Here is a 16,249-nt window from a genome sequence, read left to right as displayed (position 1 = left end):
TCTCTGCTAAGGGCATTTCCTTGGGAACAAGAATGTGAATAGAAAAAAATTAATAATTTAACAGAAAATAATTTTTAAAAAAAATCACTGTTTTTTTCTGAGCTTTGATTGGTCCATAGTATGTGACATCACACGGAATCCTTGTGATGTATGCTAGATACTAGCCAATGAAAAGGCACTGCCTGAGGCTGGGTTTTGTCTGTACTTCGGAAAATCTGTTGGTTGGTGGGAGAGCAGTTGGACTCTGTTGTTTCCCATACACTTGACCTTTTCCCTGACCTGTTGGATCTGGACATAGTGAGTTTGATTCCCAAGTTCTCCGTTTGGGATTTTGTCAATTGTATTTAATTATTTCTTTATTTACATTATTGGTTTGGGTAGTATTTTTTTTCTATAATTCCTTTTTCTTCATCTCAACATATTTTCTTTCTATCACCTTCTTTTCTTAGTCATTTTTGGCAGTGTTCTTGTGTATTTTACAAATTTATTGTTATATATTAAATGCATAGGAAGAGGAATTTGATCATGACTGACATCTGGCTGTACTCTACTTTGATCATATTTATCTGCTACATTTTACTTCCCGACCCAATGAATTGGACAAGTACTTTGTCAAAGGGCCAAGTCCCATTAAATTGGACCTCTTATACAAAGGCTGTCCCCCTGCCTGCACATGACCTGCAGTGAACAAAATGTAACACTTGTGTTTGTGGAACTGGCATGTTTGTAGTAACACTTTCACTAATTCCAAGTTTTTTCTGAATTAGGCATTCCATTCCACTGATGTCTGATTTAGGACCTACCTCAGTGAGGTGTGTATGCTATGCCCTTTGGCAATTTGTGTCTGTGTATGAATCTTGAGTGTTCCTGGTTAAAAATGTCTTGATCATGAAGTCTGGTCTTATTAATGTTGTGGTGAATTTGAGGTGAGCTATCAATTATTCTCATTCAGGTTTTTTCCAATCTGTCAGTCAAGGATATTGGCTGATACTAGGATCTTTTTGAAATGTCTTATATGGTTTGGAAATTGGGGTAATATTTCTTTCATGAAATGTGCTTGAAAGTGTACCTTCCCTCCGTTTTATGGACTACTGAAATACTGCGGATCATTGCTGCTGGTTGTTGAGATTGGACAAGTTGATTTCCAGTTTGTTAGTTTTGGGTCCTGGGATCTAGATATTTATGTTTTTTGGTTTTCTTTATATTTATTCTTCTTTTGTACACTACATCCTGACTGCATCCTCCCCTCCCTCCACTCCTCCCAGTTGCCCCTCACCTGCTCTCTCCACCAGATCTACTGCTCTCCAGTTTTCCTTGAGAAAAGAGCAGGCCCCAAGGGATAGCAACTAAACATGGGATAACGAGATTCAATTAGAGTATATTTAAATTTTGTTTTTTTTCTTTTTTAATGTGTAAATGCTTTTGAAGAAACATTTATTTTTATGTTCTTTGAGAATTTCATTTTATTTTTATTTTATAAATTTTCATTTTAAATACCAACCACAGATTTCCCCGTCCTCCCTCCCCCGACCACTGAGCCTCCTCCCAACGCATCCCTCATTCCCACCTCCTTAAAGGCGAGGTCTCCCATGGGGAGTCAGCTGAGCCTGGTACATTCTGATGAGGCAGGTCCAAGCCCCTCTCCCTGCACTAAGTCTGCACAAGGTGTCCCACCATAGGCACTGAGTTCCAAAAAGCCTGCTTATGCACCAGGCATGGATCCCAATCCCACTGCCTGGGAGCCCCCTAGCCAGTTCAAGCTAAACAAGAGTCTCGCCTATCCAGAGGGCTTAGTCAAGTCCCATGGGGGCCCCTCAGCTTTTGGTGCACAGTTCATGTGTCCTCTAGTTTGGCTAGTTGTCTCTGTACTTATTTCCATCATGATCTCAATGTCCCTTGCTCATAGAATCCCTCCTCTCTCTCATTGATTGGACTCCTGGAGCTTGGCCTGGCCTTGGATGTGGATATCTGCATGTGCTTCCATCAGTTACTGCATGGAGGCTCTATGGTGACAGTTAGGGTATTCACTGTTCTGATTACTGGAGTAGGACCGTTCAGGCACCCTCTTGACTATTGCTAATAGCCTAAGGTAGGTTCATCCTTGTGGATTCCTGAGAACTTCTCTAGCACCCTGTTTCTCTCTATTCCAATGATTTCTTCTTTTATTATGTTATCTCGTTCCTTGCTGTTCCACTCTGTCCTTTTTCCAGCTCAACCCCCACCCCATTCCCTTATATTATCATTCTCCATTCCTTGCCCTCCATTATCCCACCTCACCCCCAGTTTGCTCATGTAGATCTCATCTATTTCTCCTTTGGTGGGCTATCTATGTGTCTTTCTTGGCATCTTCCTTGTTAGCTAGCTTCTCTGGAGCTGTGGGTTGAAATCTGGTTAACCTTTGCTTTGCATCTAGTATCCACTTGTGAGTGAATACATACCATGTTTATCATACTGAGTATGGGTTATTTTGGGATAATTTTTATATATACATTTTCATAAGCAATTGCATGATACATTTCCATACATGCCTATACTGTACTTTGATCATGTTCCTCTGCACTATGTCAGTCCCCCACCATATCTTTGTGACTGATACTGTGACTTTACACAAGCCTAGCCCTCTCCTTCCTGTGACCTGGAGAGACAAAGTAGTCAAAAAGACTGTTTCTGTTTGTGGACCTGCCTTGTCTCCTAAAAACTATATCTAGTTTAGCTACTTTCCTTATAACACAGCAGTTCTCTAGTCACTGTACTGAGTGTGGATTCTTCCCACAGTCTCCTTATGTGCTATGCTGTTGTTCCATTTCTTACAAATGTTACTTCTGCCATTCTGACCATGAACAAAGGCTCTTTAGTGTGTTGCTGAGATGGAGGTGAAGTATGAGGGACTCTCATGAATGATTTTCATATCTATGTTCATCAAGGAAAGGAGCTCACACTTGCTCCATTTGTTGAGCTTACTTGGTGGTCGGATCAGGCTAACACTGGCACAGGGATGAGTTTGGATGTGTTCCTTTGCTTTTTCTTTCTTGAAGTATTTTCTATAATCCTGGTCTTCATTCTTCTGCAAAGCTTTGAATGATTCAGGGAATCCATGAGATCTGGGCTCTGCCTAGTTTGGAGCTGTTTTTGTTGCCAATCCACACTGGTGTTTATGACTTATGTGTTTAAGTGTTTTTATTTTATTTTAACTCAATATTCACACATGTCTAGGAATTCCTTTCATATTTTATAATTTTCTGGAGTATAAATATTGTAACATCCTAAAGACCATCTGGACTGTAGTTGTATTAGTTACAACATCGATTTTTCTATGGTGTTATTTTTATATGACCTCTCTTTGTTTGCATCGTGGCACATCTGTGAACAGAGCAGATCATTCTTTCAGGATTCTCAGGGTTTTCCTTTGCTTACCAAATTTACTTATACCAACTCTGATCTTTCCTATGATTTCTCATCCACTGCCTTAGGTTTGGGTTCTTCTAGTATTTTTATATCCTTGAAGAGCATCATTAGATTGTTTGGGATATCTCAATTTCATAACAGAGAATCCAAAGCTATGTCCTCCCCTTCTAAAAGTGCATTAATCTTTTTCTTTTAGCATTGTGTGGGGCTGAGATTGCCCTCAAGATAAAGTGGTTGAAATTGATCAGAACACCATGGGCAGCCACATGGAAGAGGACTATCTTGAAAAGGATTTCAGGATGTTAACATCTCTAGGTTGTGGTTCCTTCGGGGAGGTGAAGCTGGCCTGCCACCTTCCCACACATACACGAGTGGCTGTCAAGGTCCTTGAAAAAAACACCAACAGTGTGGCTGACATCAGTACTGAAGTGAACATTCTTCAGTCTTTAGAACATAGGAACATCGTTCGATTTTTTGACATGATCGACACACTGTCAACCACTTATCTGATTATGGAGTATGTGGCAGGAGAAGATCTGGAGAGCTGCCTCCAGGCACTGGGCTGTCTAAAGGAGGAGGAGGCTAGAGTGATTTTCCGGCAGGTGGTGTCAGCAGTCCACTTCCTCCACCAGAGACACATTGCGCACCGTGATATCAAATTAGAAAACATCCTAGTCGATGCAGCAGGAAATGCAAAGCTTTGTGACTTTGGTATGGCAATTGAAATCACAGAGGGGCAGATGTTGGAGGAGATCTGTGGCTCCTTGCTCTATTGGGCCCCAGAGATCTTGGCAAGAAAGCCCTATGATGGACTGGCGGGTGATATGTGGAGCTTGGGTATCGTCCTGTATGTCTTGGTCACAGGGCACTTTCCATACATGGAAGAAACCCTTGAAGGTATGCACAGGGTTATCACCACCACAATGTGTCCCATTCCCTACCATCTGTCAAAACCCTGTTATTTCATCATTGCCCGGCTACTCATGGTCCCTATCTGGTACCGATTCACAATCTGTCAGCTTGTGGAACGACCATGGCTGGGCCCAATTCAAGAACATGTACTGCCTGCCACCAAAGAAATCCTGCCCAAGGTCGTGGAGACCATGTGCACCATTGGCTATACATGTGAGGAGATTGTTTCATCCCTAACTCACAGGCAAGAAGATAATCATGTAACAGCTACTTGCAACATTCTCAAATATCAGCTGAGTGGTGGGGACAGCCATCAGCAAGAGCAGATGCCCTGGTTAACCAACAGCCCTGCAGTTCCTGTTCGCCTCCCTCTCCCCTTGAAGAGAGCCAGTGAACCAGCATTTACAACCAGTACACATGCTGGGAAGGGTCACTTTAAGGAGGAGGGTGTGGAGGAAAGAGGCAAAAGATGTAGAAGCTACACCATGCCTCACAGATCCTCCTTCCTGGTGGTGCTGTCCTCTTCAGACAACACAGTCCCAGAAAGAGATGCTCTTATGGCTGACGTCATCACTGCTGCAGAGGACATTGCAGTCAACAGGAATTCTGATGACCCCCTGCCTGGCAATCTCTCCTCCCCTGAATCAGTCTTGGATGAAACACCCACAGGATTTCTGAACCTGGGCTTCTGTGAAGAAGATTCATCCCAGGAGCCAGACATTCCCAGTGACCAGCCCCAGGTGGCACCCACAACATCTGGATCCAGGCCATTCAGGGTCTGGAAGCTGGTGAGGAAGCAAATTTCCCATGCACTGAGAGCACTGTGCAGCTGCTGTTGCTGCTGCTGCCTGCCCACCCCAAGGTGAGCCCTGAACCCTTGCATCAGGGGCCACAAGGAAAGAGAGGACAGTGGAGATGTATATGGAGAACAGTTGGGCCACACAGATTAATTCCTATGTTGTCTTTTCAATATGCCATTTTAATATCCTTATACCCACTCAGAAGGCCCAGAATTTGATATGTAGTACATTAGATGGCAAATTCACAGCTTCCTGTTCATGTAAAGTCCTGGAAGGTTGAGGCAAAAGCAGATAGCTTAAAATGGGGACGACAGGGTGGGAAGGAAGGGAGGAGAGTTTTTTCTAATAGGGTTAAAAGTTCCGAATGGAGGAATCAGGAAGGGAAATATAGCACAGAAATTTATCTGTCAAAGTCACTAATAGAGGTGCTTTCACATTTCTTTCTCCTTTGAAGTGTGGAAACTGAAATGGCCCAATAGAATTCCAGACCTGGTGAGGAGTGACTGCCACAGAAGTGAGCCAGAAATCATCTCCAGAGTGCCTGCTCCCTCTAACCCAGGGCAACAGGCTCCTGCCTGCATTCATCCTCCAGCTATTGGGTCTGAGCTGCCACTTTGCATCTCTTTCAGCTTAATCCAGCTTCAGAACTGTTGTGGGACAATTGGGGTTCATAAAGCACATGGACCCCATGACCCTGTACCTTCCTAGCTTTGGTTGTGCTTGTAGGACCACTCACACTGCATGGAAAACAGCAGCCTCTACAACCAGGAAGGACTTCATACAATCACGGCTGCTCATCATCTTGGTCACTTTAACCCTCCAACTTACTCTGTGACTGCCTTTTGGACAAAACAGCAAGACCTGTGTAAATCCTCTGGAAAATGGAGGTGGGTGAAAGGAGATAAAGAGGACTAATTGGGGAACAATTTTGAGACAGGAATAGAGGACACGAGAGGTGGTATAGAATACGGAGTAGAGTCTGTCCTGAGGAACTTCCTGTCAACAAAGTAACATGAAAGAGATGTGTGTGCTGACCTGTGACAGGGGCCGTGCACAGTCTACAGCAGGAACAAACCTCCCCTGAAGTGCAGACTGGGAGGGAGCTAGAAATAGCCAGCAGTGAGGAGGAGAGGGCCTGCTCTGATGGTTCCTAGCATGTGTCAAGGCACACAAGTAGGGTGTTGACTTGGAAATAACATCCTGTTCATTCCTACAGAGCTGGGGTATAGCAAGAGAAAAGTGCAGCACTATTGGTCAGTGGAGTCCCATCCTCCTCAGTGCTGAGTAAGTCTTGTCTGTTAAAGTCTCACTAAAAGAGGCACTTCCTTTATTCTTTTGGGTTTTATTTGGGGAAAGTGAATTGAATTAGAGTCTTGGTGTGGTTTAGTGCAACAGGAAGGATCCAGGCTGGAAATCTGTGTACTGTGTGATGATATGTTAGGGCTACAGGTTCCAGTATCCATCCTCCAGGTTAGGGTCTCAGCTGCCATCTTCCCCATCCTTCACCTCACTGTTGCCCCTGCACTGTTGTTGAACATCCCTAAGTAGTCACTTGTATCATCGACCCAATGAATGTCTACATCCCTCATGTTTCCTGTGGTGCCAGGGTCCATGGCATCTAAAAGGGCTGCCTCTGTCAACAGGACAGACTGGCACACAGGTCTCAGGCTTCCTTCATCTTTGATTCATTCATCACCTCCAAACTGCTTTCTGACTGTCTTTCAGAAGAACTGCAGTAACTGTAAATCCAGTGAGAGACGGGAGAATGGAGATAAGGGGGAGGAAGAGGGGAAAGGAAGTGGAGAGGATGGAGAGGAAATGAGAGGACCCGTAGAGAGAGGGTGGAGTCTGTCCAGAGGAGCTTACCTGAAATGAGTCAGGAGAAAAGGAGATTTTCATGGGACAGGGGTCTTGAAAAGTGAGACCAGGAATAAATGTCTCAAACAAAGCAGAGTGTGACCGTGGGTTTATTGCCAGCCAGGAGGAGGAAAGCCCCTGCTCTGATGGTTCCTGGCATATGTCAATGTAGTGAAGTATGAGGCTGCTTTGGAAAGGGGCTTCCATTCTGGGCTACTGAAGAAGGGTCTGGCAGCAGAGAAGGGTGGCTCCATCATGCAGTGGAGTCCTCTGCCGCTCCTGTCTGACATGTCCGTTGGCAGATCTGATGATGTCTATGTCTTTGTCTCCATAGCCTCCTTCATCCAGGATTCCCTTGCTGTCTCCCACCTCCTGATCCAAGAATCTTACATCATTTTTTTCCATCTCATGGAGGGATTTATAACTGACATTTGACCTTACATTAACATTGTTCTGCTCCAATGTGGGAAGGTAAGTAGGCCTTGCCAAGCCTGATCCTGGGTTGTTGTCTTTACAAGGCCATAACACTGGACTTCTCTATGACCAATGCCCACCATTGGGGTCAGACTCAGAAGGAAACCTTGATCATCATGGATCTCTTGATGACAGCCCCTGGTGCAGTGTGAAGCACTGGTTGAGGTGTAGTGTCTGAACTGTTTTCCAGGACACCTTCCAGGTAGGGAGCAGATCACTGAATTGGCAAGAGGAAATGAACAGCAAATCCAGGGTCTAATTTGTGTGAATCATGGGCCTGCAGGTAAGTTTGAGTACAGTAAGTGTCTGTGTGTGGTAGAAGATGAGTCTCTGAAGCCTGGTCTGGATGTGGTAAAAAGGATCCCATGAGGTGGCATGTGACAGCATCCCTGACACAGAGGGAAAGTTATCACTGACTTGCTCAACTGAAGAGCAATGGGAGACTGAGAGATTGCAGAGGTTCACAAGGGAGGAACCAGCTTCTCTGCTGTAGTTGGCCTCCAGCTCCATTCTGACCATTTGATCTTGTCCTGTTAACAGAAACTGATGCATATTAAAGTCTTCAGCAAGGTCTTCCCAGCAGCTATCAGTTACTTCTAGAACCCTGACCATCTGGCGAGTCCCATGTGCACAGAAGAAGATCAGTCATTTTCTTCAAGAAGAGAGAGAAATTTTCAGTTTGTGGGTATCACCTGGTGTCAGACTGTGTTTCTGCTGCATATCAGTGAAGGCAGGGTTGAGAAATGTTTGAGGATTCTGTTGAATTCTAGAAATGAGATGGGGAAATTTCCTGAATCCTCATTTTATATTTTACTTATTTTAAGACTGGATCTCACTATATAACCCTTACTATCCCGACACTCTCTGTGTAGAACATGCAGTCTAAATCTCACAGAGATTGACCTCCTTTCTCTGCCTCCTGAGTACTTCAATTACAGATGTGGACTCCCATGCCTGGATTCAAGTACTGTATGTATAGCATCAATGGTAAATTCCTCAAACTTTTGAGGGAAAAGAGACAAGTCTTGTGCTTCTTTCATCCAAACAGCTTCAGGGATTGAAGTGAAAGTTCTTTCATCCAGGATGGACTACAAACAGCAGCAAAGTCCAAATCTAACCTTCAGAATAGAATTCTATGTCCACCAGTGAACAGATACCTGGAGGTGAGAACTGCTGTCATGAATTCTTCTAGGGACCCCAGTCAGTGGGCTGGAGGAGGTATGCCCTAGCTGATACATCCTTAGAAACAAGGCACAGAGCATGAAAAGGCTACTCTCTAACCCTGTTTTTACAGGATCCCCACTGCAGTCCAGGCACAAATCCCATGACTTCAACCTGACCAACCAGGAGCGTCCAGATTGGCTACCTGGTCTAATTGATTGAGTTCTTTCCATTTGAGCCTTGAGATCACAGCTGAGGACTCAAGGTGGGTCACTGAGATAGCTGGTGCCTGTCTTGGGATGTTGGAGGCAGGGCTTTCACTTTAAGGACACCAGTGGCAGAGGCAGTACATGAAGCCACATATTCTAGATAGGAGCTTCCAGTTCTACTAATCTGACACCCAGATTCTGTCTGCTTGTCTGCTGACTTCCATGGGTCCTCTTGCTCATGGGTCCCACAGTGCTTTTGTTATTTGTCAAAACCACTTTGGGTTGGTTTTAGGCCACTGAACTTTGTTCATACTCCCTGGTTAATGGAGAGCCCAGGGCTGAAGGTTTCTGAAATCGGAACCAACTGGGACTCTATGCAGCCCACTCTAGGCAGTGCCTGAGGATAGAGGTGATCAGCCCCTCCCAGGAACATTGTGGAACATTCCAGGAAGACCACGGTACTATTTCATGTCCTGAGTGTTCTGTTGTTCATGTTCTGATGCCTATGACCTGCACATTTTGCTTATGAAAGAAAACAGTGATCCTTGTCTTTTGGGACAAGCTTGTCACACATAACACAGTCATCCTCAGTTGTATCTGTTTTCTGAAAAATGTCTAAATTTCATTCACTCTTGAGGGTGAGAATGTTCTTTTTATCCTGTATGCTCTTCATTTACTTATTTCATCTATTTATTTCCTTATTTCTGTGCTGAGTTATTTATTCATTTATGTATTCATTGTATGTCTTTTATATCAGTATCTTGATCACACTCATGATCCTATCTCTTCACACCTGCCTTCCACTCCTACACCTGCCCAAACAAAATTTAAGAGATTAAAAGGGAAAGTAAGATAAATTTTAAAAAGGGGAGAGACTTCAAGGTTTCCTTGTGGAAGCTGCAGTGACCAAGTGTGACAGAGTGAGTCACACTATAAACCCCTCTGTCCACATGTCTTCACTTGCTAGTGCTCATTACAGAGTCACTGGTCTGGTTCCAGGCCTCGGGTTTCTACTACACTAATTTTGTATTTGATACTGTCACATGTGCTTTGCAATTGGCACATTAACTTGTTTCACTGTGTGGGTATGCAAATTTAAAACTCTGACTTCAAAATCACCAGTGCCACAGTACAAACCCACTTCTAAATAAAGTGACATAGTTGAGCTGGAGGAGAGCAGATGATGAGAACCAGAGATTGCAGAGGCAGCAGGAAAGAATTGGCTAAAGGATGAATTTGGTGAGAATGGAGGAGAGAGAGGGAAGGAGCCATGGGGAGAGGGTTGCAGAGTATGTCTAGCTTAAGTGCTGCATATTTCAAGTTCCCCTAGAGTCCCATTCACATGTCCTTCCTCTTTAAAGTGATGAGCTCTCTACATCAGGAGACACAGGGTGGCAACTTACAAGTTTGGCCTGAGACAGCAGAAGTTGGAGCTCTGCAGGAAGTCCAGATGGCAGTGTGCCCACTTCCCCAGCATGAAGGGTCTGTGTCCAGCACAGGAGGAGGTAAGCCAACTACCACAGGTTTCCCTCCAGAAAATTCTCATTATCAAGGTAATATGTTTCAGGACTGGTGTTTCACAGCATCCTTGTCTGAGGGGGACTTGAGCCAATATCATTTACCAATACCAAGCTACCCTTGAATGTGCAGACCCTGTGGACCAGTCTGCAGGGGAATAACTAGCAGTACTCATTAACCTGTTCACCCTTCAGGTTTCTGATCCTAGTGAATTGTTTCCCCACATGAGGGGAAGGGAGCTCCTTCCTCTCCTTCTTTTCTCTCCTTCCCAGCTGCTGTATTTGCAGCCTTCATTTATCTCTGTGTCCTGACCATCAGAAAAGACACAGCCCCACTGAATGCTGGTCTAGTTTATGTGTTTGTGAAGGGGCCTCACTCTAGGGAGTTTCATCAGAACCATATTTGTCTCCTAACAGGAAAGTGACAGCAAGCTGGAGGAAAATGGGTACCACTTCATATGGAATGCTGGGACATTGCTCCACTTTGGAAGTGAGTGGGCCTTACCTAGCCAAGGGCACAGTGGTCAGAGATGTGGGTGGTCAGCTCTCTTAAAACTACTTTGAGCCGGGCGGTGGTGGCGCACGCCTTTAATCCCAGCACTCGGGAGGCAGAGGCAGGCGAATCTCTGTGAGTTCGAGCCAGCCTGGGCTACCAAGTGAGCTCCAGGAAAGGCGCAAAGCTACACAGAGAAACCCTGTCTCGAAAAACCAAAAAAAAAAAAAAAAAAAAAAACTACTTTGTACCCAGGTCCCACTGGGTACAGTGGTCAGGCCTAGACAGCCTTGTTAACCATACAGCTAGGGCTTTCTGCTAGGCCTTCTGCTTGCTTGACCTGCTGGGATAATTGTCTAGAGTGTTGTCAGGTGCACCTGACAGGCAGACAGCCTCTCCATGCAGTGAAGGATGGCCACTCTGAATAGGATGATTGTCAAGGCTCTTCTCTGGGCAGCACATTGCTGAAAGCATCACTGAGACCACTAGCAGATGCTTAGTGTTTTGTTTCTTGTCTAAACTTGACTCTGGCTTAGGGGATAGAAAGAATGAGGCTGATCAGGCAGGTCTGCCTCAATCCCAAGAGTAGGTGGTCACTTAACTTGTATTAGAGTGGACAAGAGATCCATAGATGGATAGATAGATAGATAGATAGATAGATAGATAGATAGATAGATAGATAGATAGATATAGATGATAGATAGATAGATAGATAGATAGATAGATAGATAGATAGATAGATAGATAGATAGATAGATAGAAATAGCTGTATCATGGCTACAGAGGGATATTGATATAATTTGGTGCAAGTGGCACATCTCTCCCCTCTGACCCTAACACCATTGAGAAGGAACACTTTGAATCAAAGATGGTGAACATCTTCTCACACCTGTATGCTGTGACATCCATTCTGTCACTGGCCAGTGACTTAGTCTGTGTTGGGTTCCAGAGACTAGGGAATGGGGATTCACACAACCTAGCAAGGGGAACCACCCAAGAGACAATGACTGCTTGCTCCTCTGCCCATGTTTGGTCTGTATGTCAGTGAGTGACCATTAAGGAATGTCTCACCCTGAAGCACTTAACTGAACTCATGGCCTTTGGAAGGGAGCCTTGGGTAATGTGGCCAGCCATGGAATCTCTCAGGAGACAGCACATGCGGACCAGGACTCCAAACCCTAGTAATGATGGTCTCTAAGAATGTGACCCTTAGGAACCAGAGTTGATGCCTAAGAGGCCAGGTGAGTTTAATGTGAACTTTTTATATTGCTGGCCACTGCCTGGAGCATGTGGTGGCCATTAGATTGTTACATGTCAAATGTCAGATTATGATGAGGCTCACACATTCAACACACTCCTTTCCCACTGCCTATGTCTGGAGGCAGCAGGAACAGGTGCAGACAATACATGCTTTTTGTACCAAGATCTTTTCACACACTACCCCAAAGTTGCTCAGTAATACTTCCCAGTAGAATAAAGTGAGTCCAAATGATGCTGGGTATCTTGCTTTTGGACAAAGGCTGACTGGTTGGGACTGTTTAAATTCCTCCAAGGTCATTGACACAGATAGGATGACTAGTATGGTAACAGCCTGGGTCTCTTTTAGTCTCAGAGGCCAACTCCAGAACTCTCATTGACATCCTTTCTTTCCTCAGATGTGCAGGTTCTGCTGGATATGTTCAGACAAACGTCATCTTCACCTTATGTGCATCCTGTCTCATCTAGGCAAGTGTTCAGTGAGCTGGGTGCAGGAAGCACAGCGTCTAGAAACAGACATGTTGGTGAAACTGCATTTCCTTCTTGATCCTAGAGCCTGTATATTTGACAGTAGCAGAGCAGCTAGGACAAACCAATCCCTGCAATCAGGGCTTCTCAAGGAGACCCAACTGAGTTCTCCCACAGGAAGTCACATGGGAAGAAAAGGGTCATTATTCCTGCCTAGTTAGGTCCTGAATTCCACCAGAAATAAACCAGCTATTATCTGAAAGGGCACAGGTCTAGGGTGGTGAATGAATCTTTCTGCCAGCCTCATCAATGGTCTAACATAAGCTTTTTCTTCTAGGTGCCTGGCCATATCCTGAATCGTGGACCCCAAGAATTCCTGACTTGCATGTGTGCACACTGAGCATTGGTGACATGGAGGGAAAAGAGCACCTCTCCCCTCCACTTCCTGGCAGACTAGCATGCCATTGTCTGAGCTCCAGAGAAACTCATAGGCTCCACACAGCAACAGGAGGACATGCTGTGGAGGACAATGACATGGTTTCTCTGCCTCCATCCAACTACAGACAACCACCCCAAATTACCAACAAGTCCTGGGGAATCTACAGGAGCGTCCCCTTGTAGAAGCCTCCCAGTGGGTACTTACTGTTGAATCCTGCCCAACTTAGACCCCTTTGCATTTTGACAGTTCAGAAAGTCACCTGTGCCTCTCTGTCTTCACAGATAACAAAGAAAACCTGCCTGAGCAGGTAAAGAAATATCACAGAAGAGCCTTGGGAATTAAATGTGCTTCTCTTTCTGAACTCTAGAGTGGATCTCCTGAGAAGGGCAGTACCCATGGACCACCTGTCACAGGCCTCCACTAACATGAAGAGGCAGAACTTGAGGTCATACATTTGGCCCATTTCTCACTGGTATTATGCAGAGAATTTACAAAGAAATACTGAAGTATTTAATTAGAATTCCAACATAATTTCTATAAATTGGCATTCAGAATGTTTTGACCCCTGGAGGAGAGAAATACAAAGCTATATGAGCTCTCAGCTTCTACCAGTTGTTATTCTAAAGGTGACAGATGTTTGCATTTCATCTATAGTCTCAGCAAAATCCAGTCTGATGCTCAAACACAAGATGTATCAACCAATGTGACCTAAACCTAGAAGACATGGCCGAGGACAGGAGAGATCCCTCCAGACCCAGATCTTCTTCTTCCAGGACTTCCCACCAAGCCTCAGAGATCCATAAAGGGCTACATGGAAGTAATGGAGTCTGGATATGTGGAACAGAACAGAAAGCTCAGAAACAGACCCAGCAAGATTCTGCTAGCTGATTTTCTCATGGTCACCCATGGAAATCCAGGCAGAGAGAATGCCCTGTCCACAAATGACTCCAGAAGAAGATTTAAAATCCAATAAGAAACCCATTGAAAAATGAACACAGTCAGCATTTCTATTGACCTCAAATACAAACACTATAATGCTCACATAAAGTTATAGAAGAGGACTACATGATTTCCTGCCTTATAAAAAGGAAGGTGAGAAATAACACAGAGTAGATGAACTGTGGACTCGGGAGCCCTGCTTCCACGGGACATGAAAATACAGAAGCTGGAGCATGGCTCAAGCAGTCACTCCCCCAGGACATCCAGAGAGAGCCTGGCTCCTGACACACCCCAGCAGACATCAAATCCCTGACAGTAAACATTGTGTGGCTAAGAGGAGGTGGAGGTGTAGTGTGTGCTGTGTAGAGTGAGGATGGCTGAAACCTATCACATCATGTGGGATGGAGATGAGCTGTCCAGCTGATCTGATAACAGCACTGTATTGATGGTCCAGTCAGCTGGGGAAAGCAGCAGGTCTGACACCTAGATACTCACATGTGCTACGCATGCCTCTGCCACTATCAACAACTTATACACAGTGCCAGGACTGTATATGTATGAAGGACTGCCTTCACCCACACTCTCCACAGAGTTCTCTAGGTATTAGGCCTAGGTATTCAACTCCCTTCTGATGTCCCACATACAATTCTAGATTCTAGACCAGGCTAGATATGCCTCCAACCACAATGTCCTAAGACATGGGGAAATGTACCAGGCCCTGTTGCACACTTTATCTTCTGACAAGGACACACAGTTACTGCTTGGTTCAAACACTCCTGGATTTTTCCTGCACTGACATACAACACTAGGTATAATGCAACGTGGGACACTACACCCATGCCACCTCACTTGTACTACCAGCTGTCAGACCATGATAACCAACCTCTACAACACACACACACACACACACACACACACACACACACACACACACACACACACACAGCCTCTAATACACTTCTAAGTCTTGGGCCATGAATGACTTCTCACCCAACCACACATTGACTGCTAGGTATCCGGCATTGTTAAACCCTCAGACATACCTCACATGTATTCCTAGGTCTGGATCTGGTATGTCACCCACATAATCCTTTATTAACAGTTACTTATCCTGCCATACAGGACACTCTCTTGCTAATGTACCCAAATACTCTGCTAGTATTGGACCCCACTTGACATCTCATCGTCCACTGCCAGCGTTACTTCAAAATGTTATCAGACCTTGACAGACACCAGCTCAGCCATGAGCTGACACACACTCAGTCGGGATTGTGCAGAGCTTGACACCCTGTTCTTCCACTGCTCCCCTCTGACATACAGTTATCATCAAACACACTGGACACACCACCACCGCTGTGACCACACATCCACTCTAGGTACCAGGTCCAGTTTAACCTCATACCCCACATTAATTGACAGCCATTAGACAATTCTGGGAACATTCCCCCTGTCAGGTCTTGCACAATACCTAGCAATTAGCATTGACAGACCCCCTCCTTCTGCTGAAGACACATCCACACTGCTAGGCATCAGCTTCTACTGGACTCCTTCCTATGCTATACCATGTGCTGGGTCTCAGGCTCTACTGCTAGTTACTGGGCCATGCTGGACATTAACCCCTGTCCAAACCACAGTGCATATAAAGTGCTGTGTGTCAGGTTCACTTGAGCACCAGGCTCCATCACACATGACTTGCTAGGTACCAGACAATGTTGACACACACCCTTACCCCCTATATACACTACTGGCCCAGTGAACATTGCAATTTTAAGGCTCTTCTAGACACCTCCATCACTGACATATCAAGTTTCTTGCTATCAGACACTACCACTCTGTGCAGATTTCAGTCATGTATATTGAAGTACATTGTATGCATATACAATAATTGGCTTCAAGCCTTATCCAAAATAGCACCATTCTGCTGACAACATACACTACCAGACAGGGGCATGGGTCTAAGCACAGCTGAAAATTAGCAGGGTTATTGTGACAGCAGGATGGGTAAAGGAAGAGAAACTTATTAGATGAGGCCTGTTATCATGTACAATATCCGGGTTAGGACTGGGGAGTCCTGAGGATGTGATACACAGTAGGGCATCCAGGCCTCAGGCAGGTGTGCAGCAAAGCCTGAAACCAAGCAGTGTGTTTCAGGCTATAGTGGCAGGGGTAGGAGTGTCCAGCATGCAGTGGTACATGGGGGGGTTTGGCAGCAGGACTAGGGGGCAGAAGCCAAAAAGGTGCTTCTGCTGCTAGGTGTCCATTACCTACAGCCCATCTCTCTCTCTCTCCTCTCTCTCTCACTCCTCTCTCCTCTCTTC

At 45.1% G+C, this 16,249-nt stretch overlaps 1 protein-coding gene across 1 annotated transcript; it reads left to right on the top strand.

The window, feature by feature from the left end:
• The first annotated feature begins 220 nt into the window (after positions 1–220).
• LOC107399900 (putative sperm motility kinase W) lies at positions 221–13,184 on the top strand. Its single transcript, XM_076560912.1, has 14 exons — positions 221–297; positions 3,602–5,179; positions 5,572–6,004; positions 6,334–6,401; positions 7,309–7,445; positions 7,639–7,731; positions 8,497–8,611; positions 8,743–8,874; positions 10,180–10,323; positions 10,753–10,825; positions 11,213–11,329; positions 11,874–12,069; positions 12,484–12,553; positions 12,891–13,184. Exons 2-3 carry the CDS (start codon positions 3,660–3,662, stop codon positions 5,594–5,596), a joined length of 1,545 nt encoding a protein of 514 aa, XP_076417027.1. The 5' UTR covers positions 221–297; positions 3,602–3,659; the 3' UTR covers positions 5,597–6,004; positions 6,334–6,401; positions 7,309–7,445; positions 7,639–7,731; positions 8,497–8,611; positions 8,743–8,874; positions 10,180–10,323; positions 10,753–10,825; positions 11,213–11,329; positions 11,874–12,069; positions 12,484–12,553; positions 12,891–13,184.
• The last annotated feature ends 3,065 nt before the right edge of the window (positions 13,185–16,249 follow it).

The sequence above is a fragment of the Peromyscus maniculatus genome, chromosome 23 (genome assembly GCF_049852395.1).
Source record: "Peromyscus maniculatus bairdii isolate BWxNUB_F1_BW_parent chromosome 23, HU_Pman_BW_mat_3.1, whole genome shotgun sequence".
Taxonomy (NCBI): domain Eukaryota; kingdom Metazoa; phylum Chordata; class Mammalia; order Rodentia; family Cricetidae; genus Peromyscus; species Peromyscus maniculatus.
This window is presented reverse-complemented; position numbering and strand designations above follow the sequence as displayed.